This window comes from Euprymna scolopes, chromosome 22 (assembly GCF_053919585.1).
Source record: "Euprymna scolopes isolate OS-2025 chromosome 22, ASM5391958v1, whole genome shotgun sequence".
In the NCBI taxonomy this organism is placed as follows: Eukaryota; Metazoa; Mollusca; class Cephalopoda; order Sepiida; family Sepiolidae; genus Euprymna; species Euprymna scolopes.
The window spans coordinates 111,920,795-111,942,654 of record NC_136503.1 but is presented as its reverse complement, the minus strand read 5'-3'; the positions used below and the strand labels follow the sequence as shown (position 1 = coordinate 111,942,654).

General features: G+C 31.5%; 1 protein-coding gene across 3 annotated transcripts in view; it reads left to right on the top strand.

Moving 5' to 3' along the window:
- Positions 1-21,860, top strand: part of LOC145243653 (SLIT-ROBO Rho GTPase-activating protein 1-like) — a 559,174-nt gene that overhangs the window by 461,406 nt on the left and 75,908 nt on the right. For all 3 annotated transcript variants that reach the window (XR_013862922.1, XM_080106698.1, XM_080106697.1), the window contains exons 12-17: positions 367-427; positions 1,471-1,548; positions 5,315-5,449; positions 6,691-6,796; positions 9,705-9,914; positions 12,242-12,300. Coding sequence is in view for 2 of the 3 variants with exons in the window: in XM_080106698.1 (XP_079962824.1) it covers positions 367-427; positions 1,471-1,548; positions 5,315-5,449; positions 6,691-6,796; positions 9,705-9,914; positions 12,242-12,300 (649 nt within the window). In the remaining variant the exon portion in view is untranslated. The remainder of the gene's footprint in view (positions 1-366; positions 428-1,470; positions 1,549-5,314; positions 5,450-6,690; positions 6,797-9,704; positions 9,915-12,241; positions 12,301-21,860) is intronic.

The window sequence follows — 21,860 nt, the reverse complement described above, 5'->3', positions numbered from 1 at the left end:
CTGTAAAGAGACCAAATAATGGTCAAAAATTGATCAGATTGGGGCCCCATCTGACTGCTCATCATGATGGGGCCCCAATCTGATCAATCAGCTTGTCCTGATATGCCTTAGCACATAAAGTTATTTTTCTCCCAACTATATCATCCAATCTGCTCTTGTGGGTAGTAAGAAGCATAAATATTCAACAAATGCAAAAATGGGAAGGAGGACACGAATCGGAGGAATTCATTTTTTCTTTTTTTTTTTCTTTTTTTTTTTTTTTCTTGCTTTGTTTAAACATTTTTACAGATATTTGACATTAGTTACAGACCAACTAAATTTCTATTTCAAAAATGTGATGTTAACCTTTTCCTTTTTTATCAACAGAATACAGGACAAGAAATTCCAGTCATCATTCGAAGCTGCATTCGCGTCATAAATTTACACGGTAATTATCAACAGTTACGCTCTCTTATAATGTTATTGTTGCTATGTTTTTTGGTCCCCCGACAAAAGAAGGATGGGCCTGTAAATTCACCTTTGTCTGTTCGCACTTTTCACAATAACTATGCCTTGGAATTTTTTTAAATTTTTCACAAACATTAAACATGATATGAGTAAAAAAGTAACAGAACAGATTTTCTGGGAAGATCCAGTTGCCCCCCCCCCTTCCCCAGGAATGCCTTTCGGGTTAAAATGGCTAAAATTGACACTTTTGTGTTTATTAAAAAAAAATTGATGTCTTGGATTTTTATAAAACTTTCTGAAAAGTTGTAACTAACTGATTTCTATATAATTTCGTTTGTCTATACTTCGGCTTTGTCTATACAGGGGCTCATCTAGGGCTAATAAAAACACTCATTTATGGGACTATCTCACTATATTTTTCCAAAATTTTCTGTGTATGTCTGTTTAGCAGTTTTGCATGGTGCTGAACTCAAATTTAAATATATTAATGCCTTGGAGACTTTTGGGACTAAATGGGGAGTAGGTGGGTAATTGATGGGCTTGGTCATTTCTTTTTTTTGCATGGAACAGAACTAAAATTTACATATGTTAAGCCTAAAACTGCACCGTTCGTTCATTTTCATCAGGATTTGATGTCCCCTGCGACTTTGGGGGCTAAAGAGGTGGGGAGCAATGCTGAACTTAGTCATTATTTTATGCCTCGTTCACTGTGCAATCATGGGAGACCATGCATGCATAACTTGTTTTTTTTTTTTTTTTAAATTAACATTTTCCAATCTCTAGCTTGTGCCATCAAATCTTGTTCATGATTTGATCGTTCTTGATGAAAAGTATTTTACTAACTTTTGATGACATGTGAAGGGAATTAATTTTATTTTTTGTAATGTTTGTGATTTCTTGGATCACTTCATTATACGTCCAAAAATCATGTGCAAACATGTAGTTGTTTGTATATTGACTCATTTTTATCCATTGCATATATTTTGAAACAAAAAATAATTTTTATTTTCGTTCTTTTTCCAGGAATGCATCATCAGGGTATATTCAGGGTATCCGGATCGCAAGTTGAAATCAATGAATTTAAAAGTTCTTTTGAAAAAGGTGAGTTGGATCAAAATTCGTTTACTGTGTATGTAAATATAAATATATAAATTATATAAAAAAAAAAAAAAAATGCCATCTTCACTTGAAGGAAAATTATTCTATTTCCATTTTAAAATATTTTTTAACCTTAAACTCAATAATTTGTAAAATTTAATTAGAAATGGAAAGTATGGGACTAAAGGTGTAAATCAAGGGAGATAACTGGAAAATATTCAATTTGTCTACCCTTTTTTTAAATGGCAAATTGATGTATCTGCCACTAGTAATGGGGTAGGGTTCTTTTTACTAACACTTTTTTTTTTTTTTTTTGGCAATATTTTTATCTTTATCACGCCCATTGCATATTGTCAAAAATATGAGTTTTAAGTAGGTTCACCCTTTTTTTTTTTTTTTTTAATTTAATTTTCTTATTTTGTTCAAGCTGAAGATAGGGCATCCTACTGGATGTCAAACATTCACCTGCTATCTCATACATTTCAACCAAGAGATCTTTAAGATTCTAACCGTCCCTTAAGTGATTTTTTAATGGTGATTAAAGGATGTATATGGTGATGGATATTTCTATTATATAAAAGGAACTTTGTGTGAGTTTATTCCCTATGGAATCCGAAATAACTGGCCGATTTCTTTATGAAATTTCACACAAATGTACTTTATGTATCTGGCAGTGTTTATAGATAGGTTTTGTATCAGCATGTCTTTAATAAGTATCTAAAATCGAAAAAATCCACTGAAAGAAGGAAGAGGCGATTTTGACTAAAATTAACACCACACATAGCCTAACATACAAGTGCATTTGAGAAGTTTTATTACCTCATGAAATCGATAGTAGGCTCTTTGATATGACAGGGGTGCATTCAAAATGAATGTTTCTGTATAGAGCACAATTGAACCATGATACTTGACCTTTTCATTTTAATTCAAGCTATTGTATAAAAATAATTTTATAAAATCAACAGTAGGTTCTCTACAGTGCAATGTAAAATACAATGAATTGTGAATTAAGTCACTGTGAAGAGGCAAGTAAAGCTTCTTCCTGATGCACTGCGATGTGTCCCCAACTAGAGCAGGCAATCGATCAATTCAATTGAAAAACAATTTATTTCACAGATTTTGATGACAATAAAAATATGGGAGTATGGAACATTCCTTGATCATCATTCAATTGTGAGCAACATAAAGTCTACTTGCTATTATGGTATAAATGTAGTATTTTGGTGAGAAAAGAGTGGATGTAGTCACCACTTATCAAGGCCTGAAGGCTACCGAAGGATAAGCGTTAATGTGTGGTCAAGTGGTTGATAACTAATCATGGAAATTGGGGAGATTTATTATTTAAAAGGATGGCTCAACAAAAACTTGTTTTCATTGGACTTGAAAGCGACCATGTTGTAGTCAGCTGCAAAGTAGCCACATGTTATTGTTGTATTCCTATGGAGGTGTGTATATATTCTGTACATATATGCACATGTATATAACGAGCGTCTTATTGAATGTTCGTCTGTTCTTCATACATATATTTACATGTGATCGCCTAGTTTTCAAAATATCACAAAACAACTTATCTGGTGTATGTGCACATATAACGACAAATAAGGGACAGAATAGACATCTTTGTCTTTTGCCAGACAAAGGATGACATTCAACTAAATGGGACAAATACCATTCTATGGGGTTACAACATTTGACCAATTAGGGAACACACTTAGCTCATCTTTGATCTTGTTGGACAAGAAGTTGCAATGAAAATTCTACCATGAACAACGGACCTCAGGTTTTTTTGTTTTTTTGGTTTTTTTTGGTTTTTTTTGGCAACCTTTATTCCAGAATGTTGTTCCCATCTTGGAAAGGTTGAATGCTGATACAGTTTTGTCTACATCTTTATTGTCGACCTGCTAGGTGCCATCCCGTCTGTTGACCGTTTCTCTCAGCCGTCCATTACATGATTAACTTTCTAAGGTGTCTCTTAACTCGTTACCTTATGTCATGTATCTACGTTACGTCATGCATCTACGTTACCAAAAATCCTTGCCTGGTCTTTTGTCACATATCTTTTACTAAACCCAAACACTCCAATCCTATTTTATTAAACTTCCTTCTAAACATTTTATTGTTTTACATATTTCTTGCTCAATTATTTCTACATGAAATTCCAGTCCTGTTTCATGGTTTCCGTTCTGCTGTATCTGCAGCTGATGTGCTAACAGTTATATCTCACAAGATTAGCAAGTCTCTATGGTCCCCTCTTGCCTGACTTTCATGAAGAACACACTTGTTTTGCTGAAACCACTAACAATGATTTCCCGCCAGTCTTTAGCTATGCCTAAACATAAACGTAGATTCCATGAACAAAGTTTTTGTCTTAGAACTGCACGCCTGTGGAACTCTGTTCCGTTTTCCTGCTTTCCAACTAATTACAATATTGTCTTCAAGTTCAACGTGAACAAGTTCTTGATGAGCCGTCCCCTTAAGTAATCCAATTTTACCAAATTCACGCGACTAACGATTACCAAGATATTTTCCCATTGACTTCCATACACCCATTAACTAGTGATGGGACGGTTCCAATATTTTTCCCGATTCTGATACAATTACTGATTCCGTGCTTAGTTACCGATTCCGATTCTTTCTAAATCTCTAATTATTTAACTATAAGATTGTTATTTTCTCTGATTTTTGTAAAAACACATGTTAAATATGCAGATATTTTCCTAAACATAAAATTACACTTGTGGAGAGTGATCTATCGATTTTAGCTTTATTGGTATTTTAAAATCAATAAATATTTATTTTATTATTACAAGCAATGGAAGATTTTGGTTTAAACAAAATCAAATAAAAAAGACAATTAAAAGAATCGTTGAGTGGCCTCTCGGCTTTGATAAGTGGTGACTCCTTTGTTAAAAAAAAAAAAAAAAATTGTTATCAAAACACTTTATTTCCACAACATTGTCACCAACTCAAATGTCGGTCACTCACCTCTCTACCTGAGACATTCAACGTTGTCTAAGCCATAATATAATAATTATGTTATGCAGATGGACAGTTCTAGCAAAGAAACTTTGCACATGAAATTTTCATTTAGTTTTAGGCACAGGTAAAGCGAGACCATTTTTATTTGTTTTATTTATTTTTTATGTTTTATTTATTTTTTATGTTTTATTTATTTTTTATGTTTTATTTATTTTTTATGTTTTATTTTTTTTATTTTTTTATTTTATTTTTTATTCTTTATTTTATTTTTTATTCTTTATTTTATTTTTTATTTTATTTTTTATTCTTTATTTTATTTTTTATTTTATTTTTTATTCTTTATTTTATTTTTTATTTTATTTTTTATGTTTTTATTTTTTATTTATTTTTTATTTTTTTTATTTATTTTTTATTTATTTACTCATGTTTTTATTTTATGCTTTATTTATTTTATGCTTTATTTATTTATTTATGATTTATTTATTTATGATTTATTTATTTATGATTTATTTATTTTTGTTTTATTTATTTTTGTTTAATTTATTTGTTTAATTTATTTTTGTTTGTTTTATTTTTTGTTTTTATGTTTTATTTATTTTTATGCCTTATTTATTTTTATGTTTTATTTTTTTATTTATTTATTTATTTATTTTTTATGTTTTATTTATTTTTGATTGCTGAACACAACACAAGAAACTGCCAGTTTATCTGTTGCTATTGATTCTGTGTTGATTCTTTTCAATGTTAATTTTTCTGATTACTAAAATAACTCTTGGTATTTCTTTTTTAGGTGAAGACCCCTTAATTGACATGGTGGATGCCAGTGACATCAACTCTGTGGCAGGGGTGCTCAAACTCTATTTTAGGGAACTACGTGAGCCCCTTTTTCCTCTGCATTTATTTGACGAGTTAATCAATTGCACCAGTGAGTTTTTTTTTTTTTTTGTTTTTTGCTATCATTTATTTATTTTTTTTCTAATAAAGAAAATATTTACTTTGTAATCTGATCAAGTACACTTTCTGTTGTGGCAGATACTAAAAAAATAGACCAAACATTGATTGTTTTTGTTTCCTATCCCTTTGCAAAACTCAGTCATGTTCTGCAAAGCCAAAAATTTTCCTCTATAAAACAACCAAACCAAACACCATAAATAAATATTTGATGATATAAACAATTTGAAGCATGAAACTTTTTTCTTTTTAAATTACTGGATTCAACATTAAATAACTCAAAAAGGGGTGACATGCGATAAAATAAAACAACCAAACCAAACACCATGAATAAATTTTTCCTAAATTATTTTATTCAGCATTTAAATAACTTAAAATAGGTTAATATGCCGTAAAACAAATCAAATATGTAGGTCAGAATTGGTTATGGGTTAGTGGATGTCAGATTGGTGATAACTTTTCCTCTCAATTATCAGAAAGGATAATCTGAATAGTTAAATATGTCTGCCTATATGCAGACAGATATAAATAATGCATACTTAATTGTCTAGACATTTTAAAGTGCTTGTCTGAATTTTTTATAAATCTTTTGGTGACTTTCCTGAATAGCTAACAAACCAAAAAAAAAAAAGATGGTTGTTAAAAAATAAATACACAACAAATAAATGTTACCAAAGGCAAAATAATTTACTCTTTTACTTACTGGGACAAGTTTTTTGTGTTTTAACTTATTTTTTTAGTTAAAAATATAGGTATGTGTAAAACTTGTTGAGTTAAAATAAAAAACACATTGGTCTTATTCAAGCTATAGTAAAGCCTTGATAATCGCTTAAAAATCGAAAATTAAACAAAATACTGAGAGATTATTACATTTCTTCAGGATTGGTGGCTTTCGTTGGATGTGTTTCTATCAGTATTTTGTTTAATTTTTGAGCGATTATCAAGGCTCGAATGAGACCACCCGTTTGTTTTTTTATTCTAACTTGGCAATCTTTACACTATTTTTATTTTTGTTAAAACTTAAAAATAAGTTAAAACACAAAAATCTTATCTAGGTATGTAGAAAAGTAATGTATCTTGCCTTTGGTAACATTTATTTGTAGTGTATCCCCCCCCTCCTCATTTTTTGCTTCATTATCTACTCTGAAAAGTCACTGTCTATAATATTTTTGTTTTCTTTGCATATTATATTTATTTATTTTTTTTACATTTTAGGAGTCGACGAGGCCCAAACACGAATTGACAAAATAAAGGAGTTAATAACCACCTTACCACGTTCCATCTTTATTGTCATGAGATATCTCTTTGCGTTCCTCAATCAGTAAGTACACAATTGCATCGCTTACAAAGCACTCCAGCCAAAACAATCCATTAGAGAAGGGAGATAACTTTTATCGATTTGAAAGTTTATCTGAGTTAATCTTTTTTGCTTTTCTTAGGGGTTTTTGTTTTTTTTTCCTATTTTGATCACATGAAATACATGGGTTCTTGTCCAGTATTTCCTTTGGTGCTTGTCTGCATTTGGGCCTATCAAAAAAATATTTTTCAAGAAAAATCTTTGATTTACGTACCTGTCACTGCACGAAGATGTCTTATTCCAAAAATCACGTAAATCAGTCAAGTAGTTTTTTTTTTTTTTTTTTTTTTTTTTTTTTTCAGAAAATCCCCCCCACCCTCTAATGTAAACACAGAATTTTTGTGTATGGGAGGGGTCAACGTGTGAGTGCTCATTTTATGTTAAATTGTGTTCATAAACAGTATTTTTGTTTTCCGCACCGCCTAAAACCTATGAAAATGGTAATTTGAAAGGATTTTTCAAGAGTGTAAAGATTTTTTTTTTTTTTTTGTTTCAAAGTCGATTTTTCTGCCCTTGTTGATCCTACATTCCTGATCATTTGTAATTAAGATGCCACACTAATCCTTCGATAAAATGTGTCATAAAATTTGATTTTCTTAAACAAAAAACTAAAATGATTTACATCATTTTTGGAATGTGTAAATTTTTTTATAGGCCCAAATGTAAACAAGCACCTTTCCTTTATATTAAAAAACAAAACTAAAGAAAAATCTAGATTATGTGCCTATGACAAAACGAAAATATATTCTGAAGATCACATAGAATTCTCACTATATTTTAAAAAAGACAGAAAAATCTGAATGATGTAGGTACCCATGACAAAAACGAAAATATCACTTACCAAAAATCATACAAATTGATTAAATAGTTTTATTTTTGTAAATAAATTCATTTCTAAGCGATTAATGTGAATTTGTAGGCATTACGAAATAAATCTGTTTTGAAATATTGCTTAGTTATCTGCCTTAGTTTTTTTTTCTTTCTTTTTTTTTTTTGCGCTTCTACAGAATTGGGACGAGATTTTGTAGTTGATAAAAAGCAACGGTTTCAACTGATTTTTTTTTTTCAATTCTAATAAATTACAATGGTAGATTCCAAATTATGCAGTCGAAAGTACCTGAATATTATTGAATTATTAAACAAAACAACTTTAATCACGTTAGCAGGTGAAAAATTGCAACCATCTTGTTTAAATCATAACAGAAAATTACCTCCCTTTTGAACTCTCCTGTGTCTTCCAATTGTGTTCATCATTTTTAGACTCCACATTACACATCCATCATATCATTCCATTTCATGCAACACATGTCCTCAACACTCACTGGCTAGGTTTCACTTCTATACATCACACTTCATACATGTACCGGATAGATTCTTCTCTTGGTCGATAGTGGTAATGCTCTGCTAGTTAGTAATGACAGAGGTTCCTTTAACTTACTCCATCCATTTGCAATCATATTAGCACATGCTCTACCATGTGCTCCAAGGTAACCAGGTTTCTTGAGAACCTTAAGAGTTTTGTTAATTCAGCCATTCCTATGAGCAATTCCATTGGAACAATCAGAGATCAACATGGATACAGGATTAAATCTATTTCACTCATCAGTGGACTTTGTCAAGAAATACACGGTAATTTAACTGACAATAAATATACGAACGGTCAATATGAGGAGATATCATCTCTGAAACTTCTTGCTCTTCCCTTCTCCTCAAATCATCTTGGACTTCACGTGATCTTTCTGCTTCATGCAAAGCGCGTTCTTTCTATCATTCCAAACACTTTTCTTGCATCTGATACTATTTTCTATGCTTACAAATCTACTATTGAACCATGTATGGAGTACTTTTGTGATATTTGACCAGGTGAATCTCTGTGCTATTTGAAGGTTCTTGATAAATTTTAGAAACTTTCTTTAGAGGGCTGTGTAGTATCTGTTCAGTTGTCATATTTTTGCTAGTTACTAGAATATATCGTTAAAGTTTTATCATAACAGATGTTAGACATAACTGATAGCTAGATATTATTACAACAGAGGGTCAGGCAACAACAGAGGGTCGGTCGTTGTTACAACAGATTGTTAAACAGCCTAAATTAAAAACAATGTTTTTCTATATTGAATTAATTTTTGGAATTATTTTCGAGATGAGTAAATTTTATTTCAATTAGAATTCATTATTGAAATGAGCATTATTTATATTAATCTATTTACTGCAGACTATTATTCTCATCTTTATTAGTTGCCTTCGTCAGGTGGTAACCGTGACGGATAGGAACTTCGAATCTCCTAACTGCATTCTCAGCAATCACTGCCATCCGTAGTTGTTGTCGTCTCAACAACTACGGATGACAGTGATTGCTGAGAATGCAGTTAGGAGATTCGAAGTTCCTATCCGTCACGGTTACCACCTGACAAAGGCCAGAGGAATAGTTGGCCGAAACGTCGTGAAACAACGACTAATAAAGATGAGAATAATAGTCCGCAGTAAATAGATTAATAAGTAAAATTTTTTTTTTTTTTTTTTTTTTTTTTTTTTTTAAATTTAATTATTCGGACTATTATCCTCATCTTCTTAGATTTAGAAGATTAGGATAATAGTCCAAATAATTAAAAAAAAAAAAAAAGAAGTTTTTCTATTCTATCTTTGTTTTAGAAACTTCTTTTGGAGGGCAGTGAAGTATCTGTTCAATTGTCATATTTTTGCTAGTTATTAGAATATATCAAATTTTTATCATAACAGATGTTAGGCATCATTATAACAGCTGGTTAGACATAACTGATAGCTAGATATTATTACAACAGAGGGTCAGGCATTGTTACAACAGATTAAATTAAAAACAATGTTCTTCTATTCATTCTTTTTTTGTTTTCAGTTTGTCAGAATACAGCGATGAAAACATGATGGACCCGTATAATCTAGCCATCTGCTTTGGACCGACATTGCTGCCAATCCCCCCTGACAGGGACCAAGTGAGCTATCAAAGTAATGTTAATGATCTCATTAAAACCGTTATCATACATCAGGAAGACATGTTCGCCAACGATGGCGGTGAAGTCTATGAGAAATGGATTGTTGACAGCAGGTAAACCTTTTTTATTTTTATTTTTATTTTTATTTTTCTAATTTATCGAAAACAAAAAAATATTCAAATTCTACTCAATTCGCATTACTACCAATAGCTACACTGTTCTCTCACTAACCACCTTACACTCATTAACACTTATCCTTGAGTAGCCTTGGGTCTTGATAAGTGGTGACTTCCTTAAAGAAAAAAAAACCAAACAATTCTCCATCTCAAATTCTAGTTTTCCTTTTACGATGGGTATTACCATTATAACACGATCAGCCGATCACTGGTGTGTGACCGACCCTTGTATTACACTAAGTGTATTTAGAAACGGTCCCGTGACGATGGGCCAGTCATTAGGGTCTGAGTATCGAGAGGAAAAGCATATCTGAGATGTTGGCTGAGGGTGTGTGGCTCCTTCTTCTCCCAGTCTTGATCTTTGGTGGCGTTCGAGTTGCAATCTTCCTTTTCCTCAGGGCCGCTTCATTCTTTAATGCAGATATTTATGACACAAAAGACACAACGGAACAATCGTAATATGTATGAAATATAATTAACTATTTTATAAAATGTATACAATATATATATTACAATGTCAACATACAATTTACATATCCTACAATTGATTTTCACCATTATTTCATTAAAACTAATTAACCTACCTTAACTAGTCTTGAGGGAGAGGGGATCCCCGCCCCCCTCATTTACGGAGAGGCAGAAATACGCATGCTCACCTCCTGGCGGTCTGGATAGAAAGATGTCAATAAAAGAAAGTGAATTATGGAGTTACATTTCTGTATTCCTCCGCCTACGACCCAATCACGGCCATGTAGGGGGAGGGTGCTAACAACCTCCAAAACCAGGTCCACACCATTAGCAACAATTTCTGTTGGACAAGTCAAATCATTCTTTATGTTCCTAAAACTAAACGAAACAATTATTTTTCCAGAACTACCCACCTGTCAAACACAATACCATGGGACTGCTTCCCAGCTGATTACATGTAACGTTATACAACAGCCACAAAATAGACAAAAAATTGGAAAGACTTTCAACTTGCTTTTTCCCATCGTAACAACAGCATTTATTTCCTCATTTTCCTGCCATGTGTGACTTCTCGTTACGGCTATGACGTCTCGTCTTATGATATTCTCTAACGTACTCTTTCTCCTTTTTATTATCTTTCTTTACTGGTAACGTCATTTCGTATGCATTTTTATATGCGCATCTGCGCTCTGTTAAAATAATTCTCTATCTCAAATTTTAGTATTTCTTTTATGACTAACCTAGTTGCCTGGCGTTATCCGGGTGTTTGGAAGGTGTGTGTTGAGCAAAAAAAAAAAAGTATGTGGTAGTAAGCTGGCAACCTCAAACGTATGCCGCAAAGGCAGAAAAGAAAGTTAAAGAAAATCTGACGTCTTAACCGATGTCTCCATGACGCGAACGGAAGTCAAAAATGTTGAAATTAACCGCAGTCAATCCAACAGTGACGATGACTTGCTAAAATATGTTGCCGAAAAAAGTCGACCCCCCTCCTTGTACAAAACGGCCGAGTTTAGAGTGAAGGAATTAATGTTTTCGGCCAATTTTTCAATATCATCCGAGATGTCAAGCTTCAAAATGATACCAATCTTGTCAGAATCCGTCATTTCTGTCAAAAATTTTTGTGAGACATACAAACATACATACATACATTTAAACAGACAGGTGAAATCTATATTATAGATGAACATTACTGTTAGCAACGATTTTCGTTGGACAAGCCATATCTCTAAAAGTTTATTGGTAGTCGCTCGACTGAGCTCTAATCTTTGGTTTCTCCTTGTAAAACACTCATAACAAAATGTTCTAACTACAACCACTATAATAATTTTCCTTTCTCCTTTTTTTGTTTTTACAAGGGAATCACAAAGCCTGTAAGCCACTTGAGGATAAGAGTTAATGAATGTAAGGTGATAGTGTAGTAATCATTAATGATGTAAATTGGGTTTAATTTGATTATTTATGGGGATGGCTCAACAAGAACTTGTTTACATTGAACTTGAAGTCGAATGTATTTTGTGAAATTTTGCAAGGGGGGTGGGGTAGATTGGAGCTCGGAGCACTTGCCATGAAAATAACAATAGGGCAGAGACAGGCTCGCAACGTCTCTTCTGTGGCAAAGAGATTGCAGAAAAGAGAAAAGATGATGACCGACTGCATGATCAAGATATTGTTTTTGTATCGCGTGAAGTTGGAATCAGCATTTTTATCTTGCTATTCAATTGAGAAATTTTAAGTGTATTTTTAATTTATTGATTATTTGCATTTTTTTCAAAAAAAATTTTTTTTCAAATCAACAGGGACAACATAGATGGAAACGACGAAGATGAAGTAGGGTCTTTACCAAGTGATGAAGAAGGTATGTGTGTTTTGGGGGTGATTTTTTTTTTTTATCATCTAAAAATTATTTCATAATAAAGATTTTTATTTTTAGAAGCATTGTTTGATTTGAAAATATAAGAAAAAATAGAAGCCGTTACAATGCAAATTTTTTATTTTATAATTTTTATCTAAATTTTCTAAATTAGTTATATATTCAGAGATATTAAGAATTGCTACCTTTTCTGTAGCTTTCTATATTACATTTCTCTTAGTATGTCACTTTGTTCCACTTTTTGTCAGAAACTACTGTGCCAATCTGGCTGAAATTTTTGTATAGATAATTTAAATAAGTTGCAGCGAGCTAAATCTTATGGTAGTGATTCGATGCAGGGTTATAAATTAATAGGGATTATTTAATGCAGAAATGAGCACAAATTTAATGGATGTTGATTTAAACTGAATCAATTTTTTTTTAAGTCTTTTAAGATAGTGTCATCACGCCAGGACAATAACAAAAATTGTTTTTTCCTTTTTCTTTTTAGAATCATTGTTCAACAATTGTTAACAAGATTCCGATTCTTGAAGTGGCATTATAACAAAATTAAACGATAAAGTTATAACTGTTGACTTAGAATGGTTGCTTTACACCAAATTGATGGTTGAAAATTGTTACATTTGTGTTTAGTATTAAAACAATGCCGACACTATGTCAAGAATTGACTTCCTCCCAAAATTTAGACTAAAAATTAAAAAAAAAAATTTTATGTTCTTAATTAAACAAAAAAAAAAAAATAGTGTACAATGTGCTTACCTTTGATAAAATGGAAATATATTTTTAAAAAATCCTGTAAATTGATCAACTAATTACATTTTTATTAACAAATCCAATTTTATGAGTAACTGAAGAGCAGCAGTTTTGTCTGCCATTTGGAAAATAATCTTTAAAAAAGGGGAGATAACTCAACATAATTCAAACCTGTGAGATTTATGTTGTAATGCCTACAAATTCACATTAATCGCATAAAAATGATCCTCTTTATAAAAATAAAACTACTTGATCAATTTATGTGATTTTTGGAACATATTTTTGTTTCGTCATAAGGACATACAGTAAAATAGTCTGTATTTTTTTTTTTTTTTATTTTAATATAGAAAGAAATCTAAACAAGGACCAATTTTTTTATTGCATTGTAATGGCATCTATGCTTTCAAACTTATATTAATTTTATTTTATTTTTGTTTCAAAATGATTTCTTTTGTTACCTAATTTTAAAAATTTTTCAAGCAATTATTTTTAAACGTCACCTTGTTATACAAAACTTGTTCCATCATATATATATATATATGATGTAAAACTTTGATTAAATTCTCATTGTATTATTTATTCTTTGACGATGCTATGTTTTATTTGTTTTTTTTAGATGAAGTATCATCATTAGCATTTTTCAATTTTTTCACTTTATAAATTATTGAAATGCAACTTAATATAATGAGGAGTGTCATTGTTTTAAAATGTTTTCTCATCTTAACTGGCATAAATCGTTTTTAATATCATCTCGCTTTTGAATGAATCAAGTTTCATAGGTCGTGTATACTAGTGGTTGTGTCTCAAACCAGTACAGATCACCTAATACCATTCGTATTATGTTTCTCTTAGCAAAATGTATATATAAAGAAAAAAATGGCTGCATTTCCTTTTTAATTAATCATACAATGTGCATTAGTTTTATTTAGAAAAAAGACACTAATTCATATGATAATATTTATGTACTTGGAGTAAGATTTGCTTAACAGAATACACAAATATAATGTTCTAATGGAGGTTTCATTAAAATTACCAATAAATTGCTAAAATATATGTATTTCAGGCAAATGTTATTAAAATAATATGCAAAGTGTTTTTGTTTCTGACGCTTTAAATTTATTTTTATTATTCAAATACTTATTAGTCCATTTAGTATTTTGGTCAAATTGGAGTGCTGTTTTAATATTTTTATACCGAACCAAGATATATCATCACTTAGAATAGAAGTGGTTAATATTTAGAGTCGTGTCTAATAGAGTATTGTGGTTAGTTGAGCAACTAGATGTTTGTTCACATTACATTTAAACTTCTGCAGGTTAGTATAATCAGAGAAGCAGTAAACAAGTAAATAATTCCAAAGTCTATCAATCAGAGAGAAGAAAGTATTAGGGTAGGAGGCTTTCCAGTATTTAAGGACCTCAGCAGTGAAGAGGTTGGGTTTTGCTGCCTGTCGGGTTAGTCAGGAAGATGTATGTTGAGGGTGCACAACTGCTATGAGTTCATCAGACCACATTCCATTATAAAGTATATAAGTTGTATGGATTTGTTGTTCATTAAAAGTAGACATCCCACAATCAATAATATTAATTGTGAAACTAGTAACAAGATTTTAAAGCGTAGTAATTAGTATTAACTGATTTCGTAGCTGTTGAACAACCTTTTTTAATTTTGTATATGCATTGTTTGTAATCACATGCATGGGTAGGATGATGTTGAGATTGGATGATAGTCCAACAACATATACCTAGCAAAATTATGAATGAAACCCTTCCAACCAACAGATGTTCTATATAATACGTCCAGGTCTTCTATAATGGATGGTTTGCTTCAAAACATAAAGCACAACAAATTGACTTTTTTTTTCATTCGGAATCATGTTCACTTTCAAAACATCATTTGAACATCTTGGAGATTATCATGCGCTTTTAAAACGACCTTCACTTTGTAAACAGAGGGAGTTTCTTCAGTTTAAATGTGAATAGCCTCTAATAAACTCTGCCATTGTATGTGTGATATATATTTATTATCAAGCCCCTTTAAGAATATCTAAGGATGGGCACTATCTGCGGAATTATAACTAAAAGGCAGTCAACTAGTGTTTACGCAACGTTCACAACTTCCACTCGTTCTAACACTCTAGATTGTCTAATGTATTCATCTGAATTCAGCGTTTATTAGTTCTTAATTATCGTCATTCCTGTGGCTATTGTTTGGTAGCTCTGAGGCAGAGGCTTGGCAAATGGAGCAAAAGTTAGCTCCGTAGCTGGCTCTGAATCTCATGACCGTCAGGAATTGTCACCCCTATACTGATGATTGCATAAGCATGAAACACTAATGTCTGTAAGTATAAAGAATGATTATGGTTTAATTATATATATATATATATATAGTCCCCCCCGTTTCTTTTTTTTTTTTTTTTTTTTTTTTCTCTTTAATAAAAATCTCTTCATACAGTTCTTGACAAGTGAGTGAAATCAGTCAGCTGACTTTTTCTTTCTCTCTCTTATTCTTAATTATGAATGTTAAATAAGTCTTCACTTCTGAATTTTATATATATATATATATATATATATATGATAAAATAATGATGGCAACCTTCTGTCTAATTAGACAATGGCGTTCTGCATCTAGTCTGGTGCACTGCAGCATCTGCTGTGGCTATACAGTTCAAAGATAGAATTGACTCTCCAGATGCAGGCCTGGGTGAATGACAAGGAGATCTAACTTTGCCCAGTTACCAGGTTCCCCCTCTTAACGTTGCAGACAAAATCTGAAGGAAAGGCAAAATAATACGGTCGGAGCCAGTACAGCTGCAGGAGTTAGCAGAAAGGTGTTGCAATGCTTCACTATCCAGTTATCGGAACTCCAAACTTTTTGTTGGGTTCATTCCCTTAGCCTTTGCCTTTCTTGAGGCATCTACAATGGAATGGAGCTATTTGCCCATACCTGATGGAAATGTGAAAATATTTCCAATTTTGATGAAAATAATGGAGATCCTCATTGTATTTATGGTTGTATCAAAATGAAAGCGAAATTCATAATGACGATAATTAAGAATTAATAAGACATTGCGAGCCTATCCTTGTTTTATCGTTATTTCCATGGCAGGTGTTTGTCTTAACTCCAATCTCTGGTCCCCCCTCGCCAATCTTTCACGAAAAACACCCGTCTAGCTGAATCCACTGTCAAAAATGTTCCCCACTCTTTATCTGTGCCTAAATCAAAACGTAGATTCCATGAACAAAGCTTCGTTCTTAGAAGTGCATGCCTGTGGAACTCTGTTCCGTCTGCCTGCTTCCCACCTGACTACAACCTGGATGTATTCAAGTCCAACGTAAACAAATTCCTAATGAACCGCCCTCTTAAGTAAACACTTCAATAAACCTCCACACTAACGTACTGTACTTACAATAACCCTTATCCCTGAGTGGCTTCCGGGCCTTGATAAGTGGTGATCACCATGTAAAAAAAAAAAAAAAAAGAAAAAAAAAGGGGGGTCGAGCAAAAGACATGCAAATTCTGTAACAGTGAAAATTTAGAAAATATTTCTAATTTTGATGAAAAGAACAGGGATCCCATTACACAAATGATACACAATACCAACATAAAAAGATTAAAAATTCTTGAAGCTATTTACATTAAACTAGACATTCCAAAATTAATATTAATTATGAAAATAGTAACAATTCAACAGTAAAAAAATAAAAAAAATAAAAAAAAATGGTCATAAACACTGTAAGAGTAAACCTGCCAGATAATGTGAAGAATCAAATAAAAATCAAGCAAGAAATGGACAGAACTTTTATCAATTTGACTGAAATACTAAATTAAAATCAAAAAATTTTAGAAAAATTTTCATCAAACACCAAGCGATTTTAGACCATTTGCCTGACTAAATATACACACGCATAAAATAAGATATTGTTTGCCAGTGATGTTTGGGATACAATGAAGTCGTTTTAGTTTTTGATATTTGTTTGCACAATCTTAAACTCAAGGTAGACAACTCCTATGATATTCTTTTATTAAAAATGAGTTATCCCCTTGCAGATTTTTATTTTTAGATGAATTTAGCTTTTACACATATACACACACACATATATATGCAGAGATTTTTTTAAATATATTTAGTGCTCTAAGTTTATCAAATTTACTCTCCATCTTTAAGTGTGAAGATTTTTCTTTACTTTCTTCCAAATATTTCGGTGCAGATTGAAATTTGGGAAAGACACCAAATCTTGACACCATTTCGTTTCTTTTTTAATTATTTTAATTTTTTTTCCTCCCTGTATTTCTTATGAATGACAGGTATAATTATAGTTTAATTTCATCCCCCCTCCCAAACTTTCCTCCCTCTCCAATCTTTGCGTTCAGCTATTGATTCCCAACTTATTTGCTTTTGCTGCTGAAAAACACTAAGATACCGATCCTCCTCCTCTCTCTCTCTCTCTCCCTCTCTCTCTCATCGTTAAACACATTGAAACTAAAGTTCTACTTATCATAAAGATTTTTAAAATCTTTCTTGTAAAAATGAAAATGTTCTCAATTTATATCTGCTATTGACCCTAAAATTGTGTGTATACATTACATAGAAAGACATTACATAAAATTGTGTGTATACATTACATAGAAAGACAGTCTCATTCTAACATTTAAAACAACTTTATTGAATTGTCTTCCTTAGGTATTAATAAAAAAGAATTGGTAAAAAAAGACAGTTGCTATTAAAGGAATAAGTACAGCATAATCACACGTTGACACACCGGTTCCCGTCAGATCACCAAAGTTAAGCAATGATGAGCCTGGTCATTAATAAAATGGATAGCTAATTTGGGAATTCCAAGTACTGTATGTAGGAGGATGTCAAAACCTTCCTGCAAGAGTTGCAAAAATCTAATGTTGTCATCTCCCTTAACAGGAATATACATGCGCCTGGGGACCGCTTGTGAATTTCATACTCCCATGGAACTTACTCCTTTGGAAGAAGCTGGTTAAACCCATATAGGGTTAGTGCTGTTTCCATGTTAGTACCTTTGGAGAAACAAAATACACATTCCAAAGGCAAGAGAAAAGAAATTATTAGAGGAAAAAAATCTACAGTAGAGGAAGCTGGTTTAGCCCACATGCTGTCTCCATTCCATATTCGTTTCCAAAGGAATAAGTTTGCAAGTATGAATGAAAATAAAAAAGTTTAGAAACTCCACGTGATGTTAAATGAATATCCCGTTCGTATGAAATAGAAAGCATTCATATCTAAAGGGTGAATCTCGTGCTTGTAAGATAAAAAAAAAAAAAAAAAAAAAAAAAGTTAATTTATGCAGAATGCATACTGTAAACTGGTGTTGAAGTCAGGGGCATGTATGTATGTGTGCGTGTGTTATAGTAATTTGTGTTCATCATGCTTCTTGTCAAACCCCAGGGGTGGATGGGGGCACCACAAGAGAGAAGATTAGGGTTAGAAGACGTGACGGAGGATGAGTCGACTCTCTTAGGTCTCCTCTCTGGAAAAGAGGAAGTAAACACTTTGTTAACCCTTTCTGTTAACTTCTATCACGTGTTCAGCTTGCTTAAGAGACACCTCTGATTGGACAAGCCAGCAGAAGGGAACTTCAATGCCTGCACCAATCAGTGTTGAGCTTATAAGCCAAACACAGATCCAAAATCGTGAGTGGCTGCTGATGTGGTTGTAATGACTAATGCTGTTATTTATGTGTCATTCACAGACAGTTTTGCTGTATCATAGCCCTTCAGTGTGGTAAGACCAGCACATACATCAGATACACACAACTATAATCATGTTGGCGCACAATTTCATATTAAATTACCTAAGTTAAGCAACATTTGGCCTGATCAGTATTTCATGGGTGACCATTTGGGAATACTTGGTGTTGTATGTGAGAGGACAACAACACCTTTACAAAGCCCTTCTTGCAAGACTAACGATGTCAAGACTTGCAGGGGAAGGTGCTAGGGGTGCCCAAGCACCTGCCCCTTTTATTTCTGTTTTAAAAGTGCCCTTTTCAGAGGAACATATTATAGGCCTGTGCCCCTCCAAGACACCTTTCTTTTTTTTTTTTCTTTTTTTTTTTTTTTTTTTCTTGAGCACCTGCCCTTAAAAAGTTCTGCACGTCGCTGGTTTGCAGACTGACAATTTAAAATACATCGTATGTGTAGTCAAACTCTAGTGTAGAGCTTTGTGGATACTCAAAGTTTGCATGTTATATTTAATTTTAAAACAGTTATAAAGCATGAGACATTTATAAAAACAAAACCTGAATTTCATAAACAAATGAATCTGCAGATTCCAAGAAAAAACGAAATTCAGACAGCTATAATATAAAAGTAAATAAAAATACTGATCTCATGAGGATCTGTCACGTGTATTGAAAGTTTTTGCAGATACACAAACACACATTTTGCCTTTTATATAATAGAAGATGATGACACCTATGGTGAAAAAGAACTACAGATCTGTTATTTATTTTTTTTATTATTTTCCATCTAAAAGTTCAATTAAGTAGTCAGAACAGAGTTATCTTCCCTTTTAATCTATGAAAAAGAGAGAGAGAGAGAGGGTGGGAGGGAAAGTGTTTGCTTTTCTTTTTGCTACTTCTTCTCCCACTACTCCACCATTGCCTTGGCTTAGCTTTTATCACATTCCATACTAACAACTGAAATATTGTTTGTCCACTAAATTTGAGTTTTTCTTTTTTTTTTTTTTTTACATTAGAAAAGTGCTATAGTTTCAAAGTAAATTTCGTACTTTACACTTAAAGCAGCAAATAGGTATTGTCAGGAACTATAGTGGAAGGGGGGGTATTGATAATAACGTTGTAATAGTTAATTTAGCATCTCATAATTTTTATCATAGTTAAAGATATTATTTTGAAAGTTTTAAATAAACAACCTCTTATTCTCTCTCGTAAAATAGTTAATATTAATTTTTCCAATCTTTCTCTGGAACTAGAATCTTTGTCAACTTTCTTTCTATGGATTGGAAAATATATTCTCTGCAGCTGATTTCCTCCCAAGTAAGGGAATATTTTCTAAATTTTAGTGAGATTTAATCAATTTAAAAAAAAAAATGTTTTTGTGCCTTCCATAAAATTTTTTTTTTCTTTTTTTTTTTTTTTAAACTAAAAAAAACAAACAAACAAAACTTGACTTAGCTTTTTAAACCTTTATTCAAGACAGTTTAAAAATATTAAAATTACTTTCACTTAAGAGAGTATCACAATAGTAAGTACAGGTCAGCCATAGTTTAAATTCTAAATTTTTACAATGGCTGACATGTCTAAAATTTTAAGTTTCAAGCTATCAATTCGGTTGCGGCTTCAATTAAAATATGTAATAAATATGTACTCATAATTTTTCACTTTCTTTTGCACAGTTAAAAAGGTTTTTATAGGCTATGAAATGAGTTATGGTTTTTACAGGAGTTAAAAGATTTTTATGAGGTATAATAAGAGTTAAAGATTTTTTATAAGGAATGAGTTAAAAAGGTTTTTATAAGTTATAATATGAGCACAACCTTCAATTTGAAAAATCGATTATTTCAGATTCTGCATTGAATTTAATTTATACTCACGAAACTCCAGTTAAGCGAGATCCCCATCAATTTCTTACGACCATTTAAACATAAGCCCTAACTTTTAGATATTTTTCTAAAATCAAAATAATTTAATGAATTTTTACCAAAATTAAAATAAGAATTCTTGACATAAGGATTAGTATCATACCTTGATATTTATCTTTGTAAGGGGACATAAAAATGGTGCGAAACTGTTCTGTTCAGTGAATTAATTTTCTTATTAACTAGTGGAATGCCTTTCCTGGAACTGGTGTCCTGCTGGTTATTTCATACCTGTTCATTTCTGCTTTGCGCAATCTGTTAGAATTAGTTTTATTTTATAAAAAAAAAAACTTTGAATTTATTCTTGATGCTTGACTTGAGTTGCATTTACATAAAAACAGCAAGTTTTAATAAACCCTGTATTTTTTAATCTTTTTTGCTTGTTTTGTTTCTTTTTTAACTTCTGTTGCTGTTATGTTAAATTTCATCTTTTAATTTGAAACTTGAAAAAAAAAAACAACAGAAGAATAATACATGTATGCGGTTTTAATTTTTTTTTTTTTTTTTTATGCAAGTCATCTAATTCTATGAAGCCCAAACTTGATGGTCATTGGTTGTGTTCAAATACTAACCTTTTTTTATTATTATTTTAATGTTTCTTCTTAAACCCACTTTTGTGGATTTGGTTGAGCTCAATTTTTTCTTTTTTTTTGAGTTTTTAAAAAATATATAAAATCAACACCTCATTATTTAATAAGTTTTTTATGAAGTCTTCTTTGCTCCTTGGTTGAGCTCAATTTTAATATTTTTATTCTTATTGGGTTTATATAATTAATAAAAATATGTATAAAATCAACGCCACAATTTATAGAGTTTCTTTTTAAGCTCACTTTGCTTATTGGTTGAGTTCTTATTATTTCTTTTATTTTACATTTTTCTTCTTACCGAGTTCATGTATTAATTTTAAAAAATATATAAAATCAACACATAATTTATTGAATTTCTTTTTAAACCCACTTTGATACTTCAGTTATCATAAATTATCCAGGTCTTTGATACAACGGGCACATTTGAAAATTCAGGTTTTCTTTAGTTTGATAGCACAAATGAACCATAATACTTGATATTTGCTTTTAAACACTAATTCTAAACAGAAATTACTTTTTTGAGTTTGAGAAGCATCACAAGAGTAAACACACGTCTGCCATATTTTAATCTA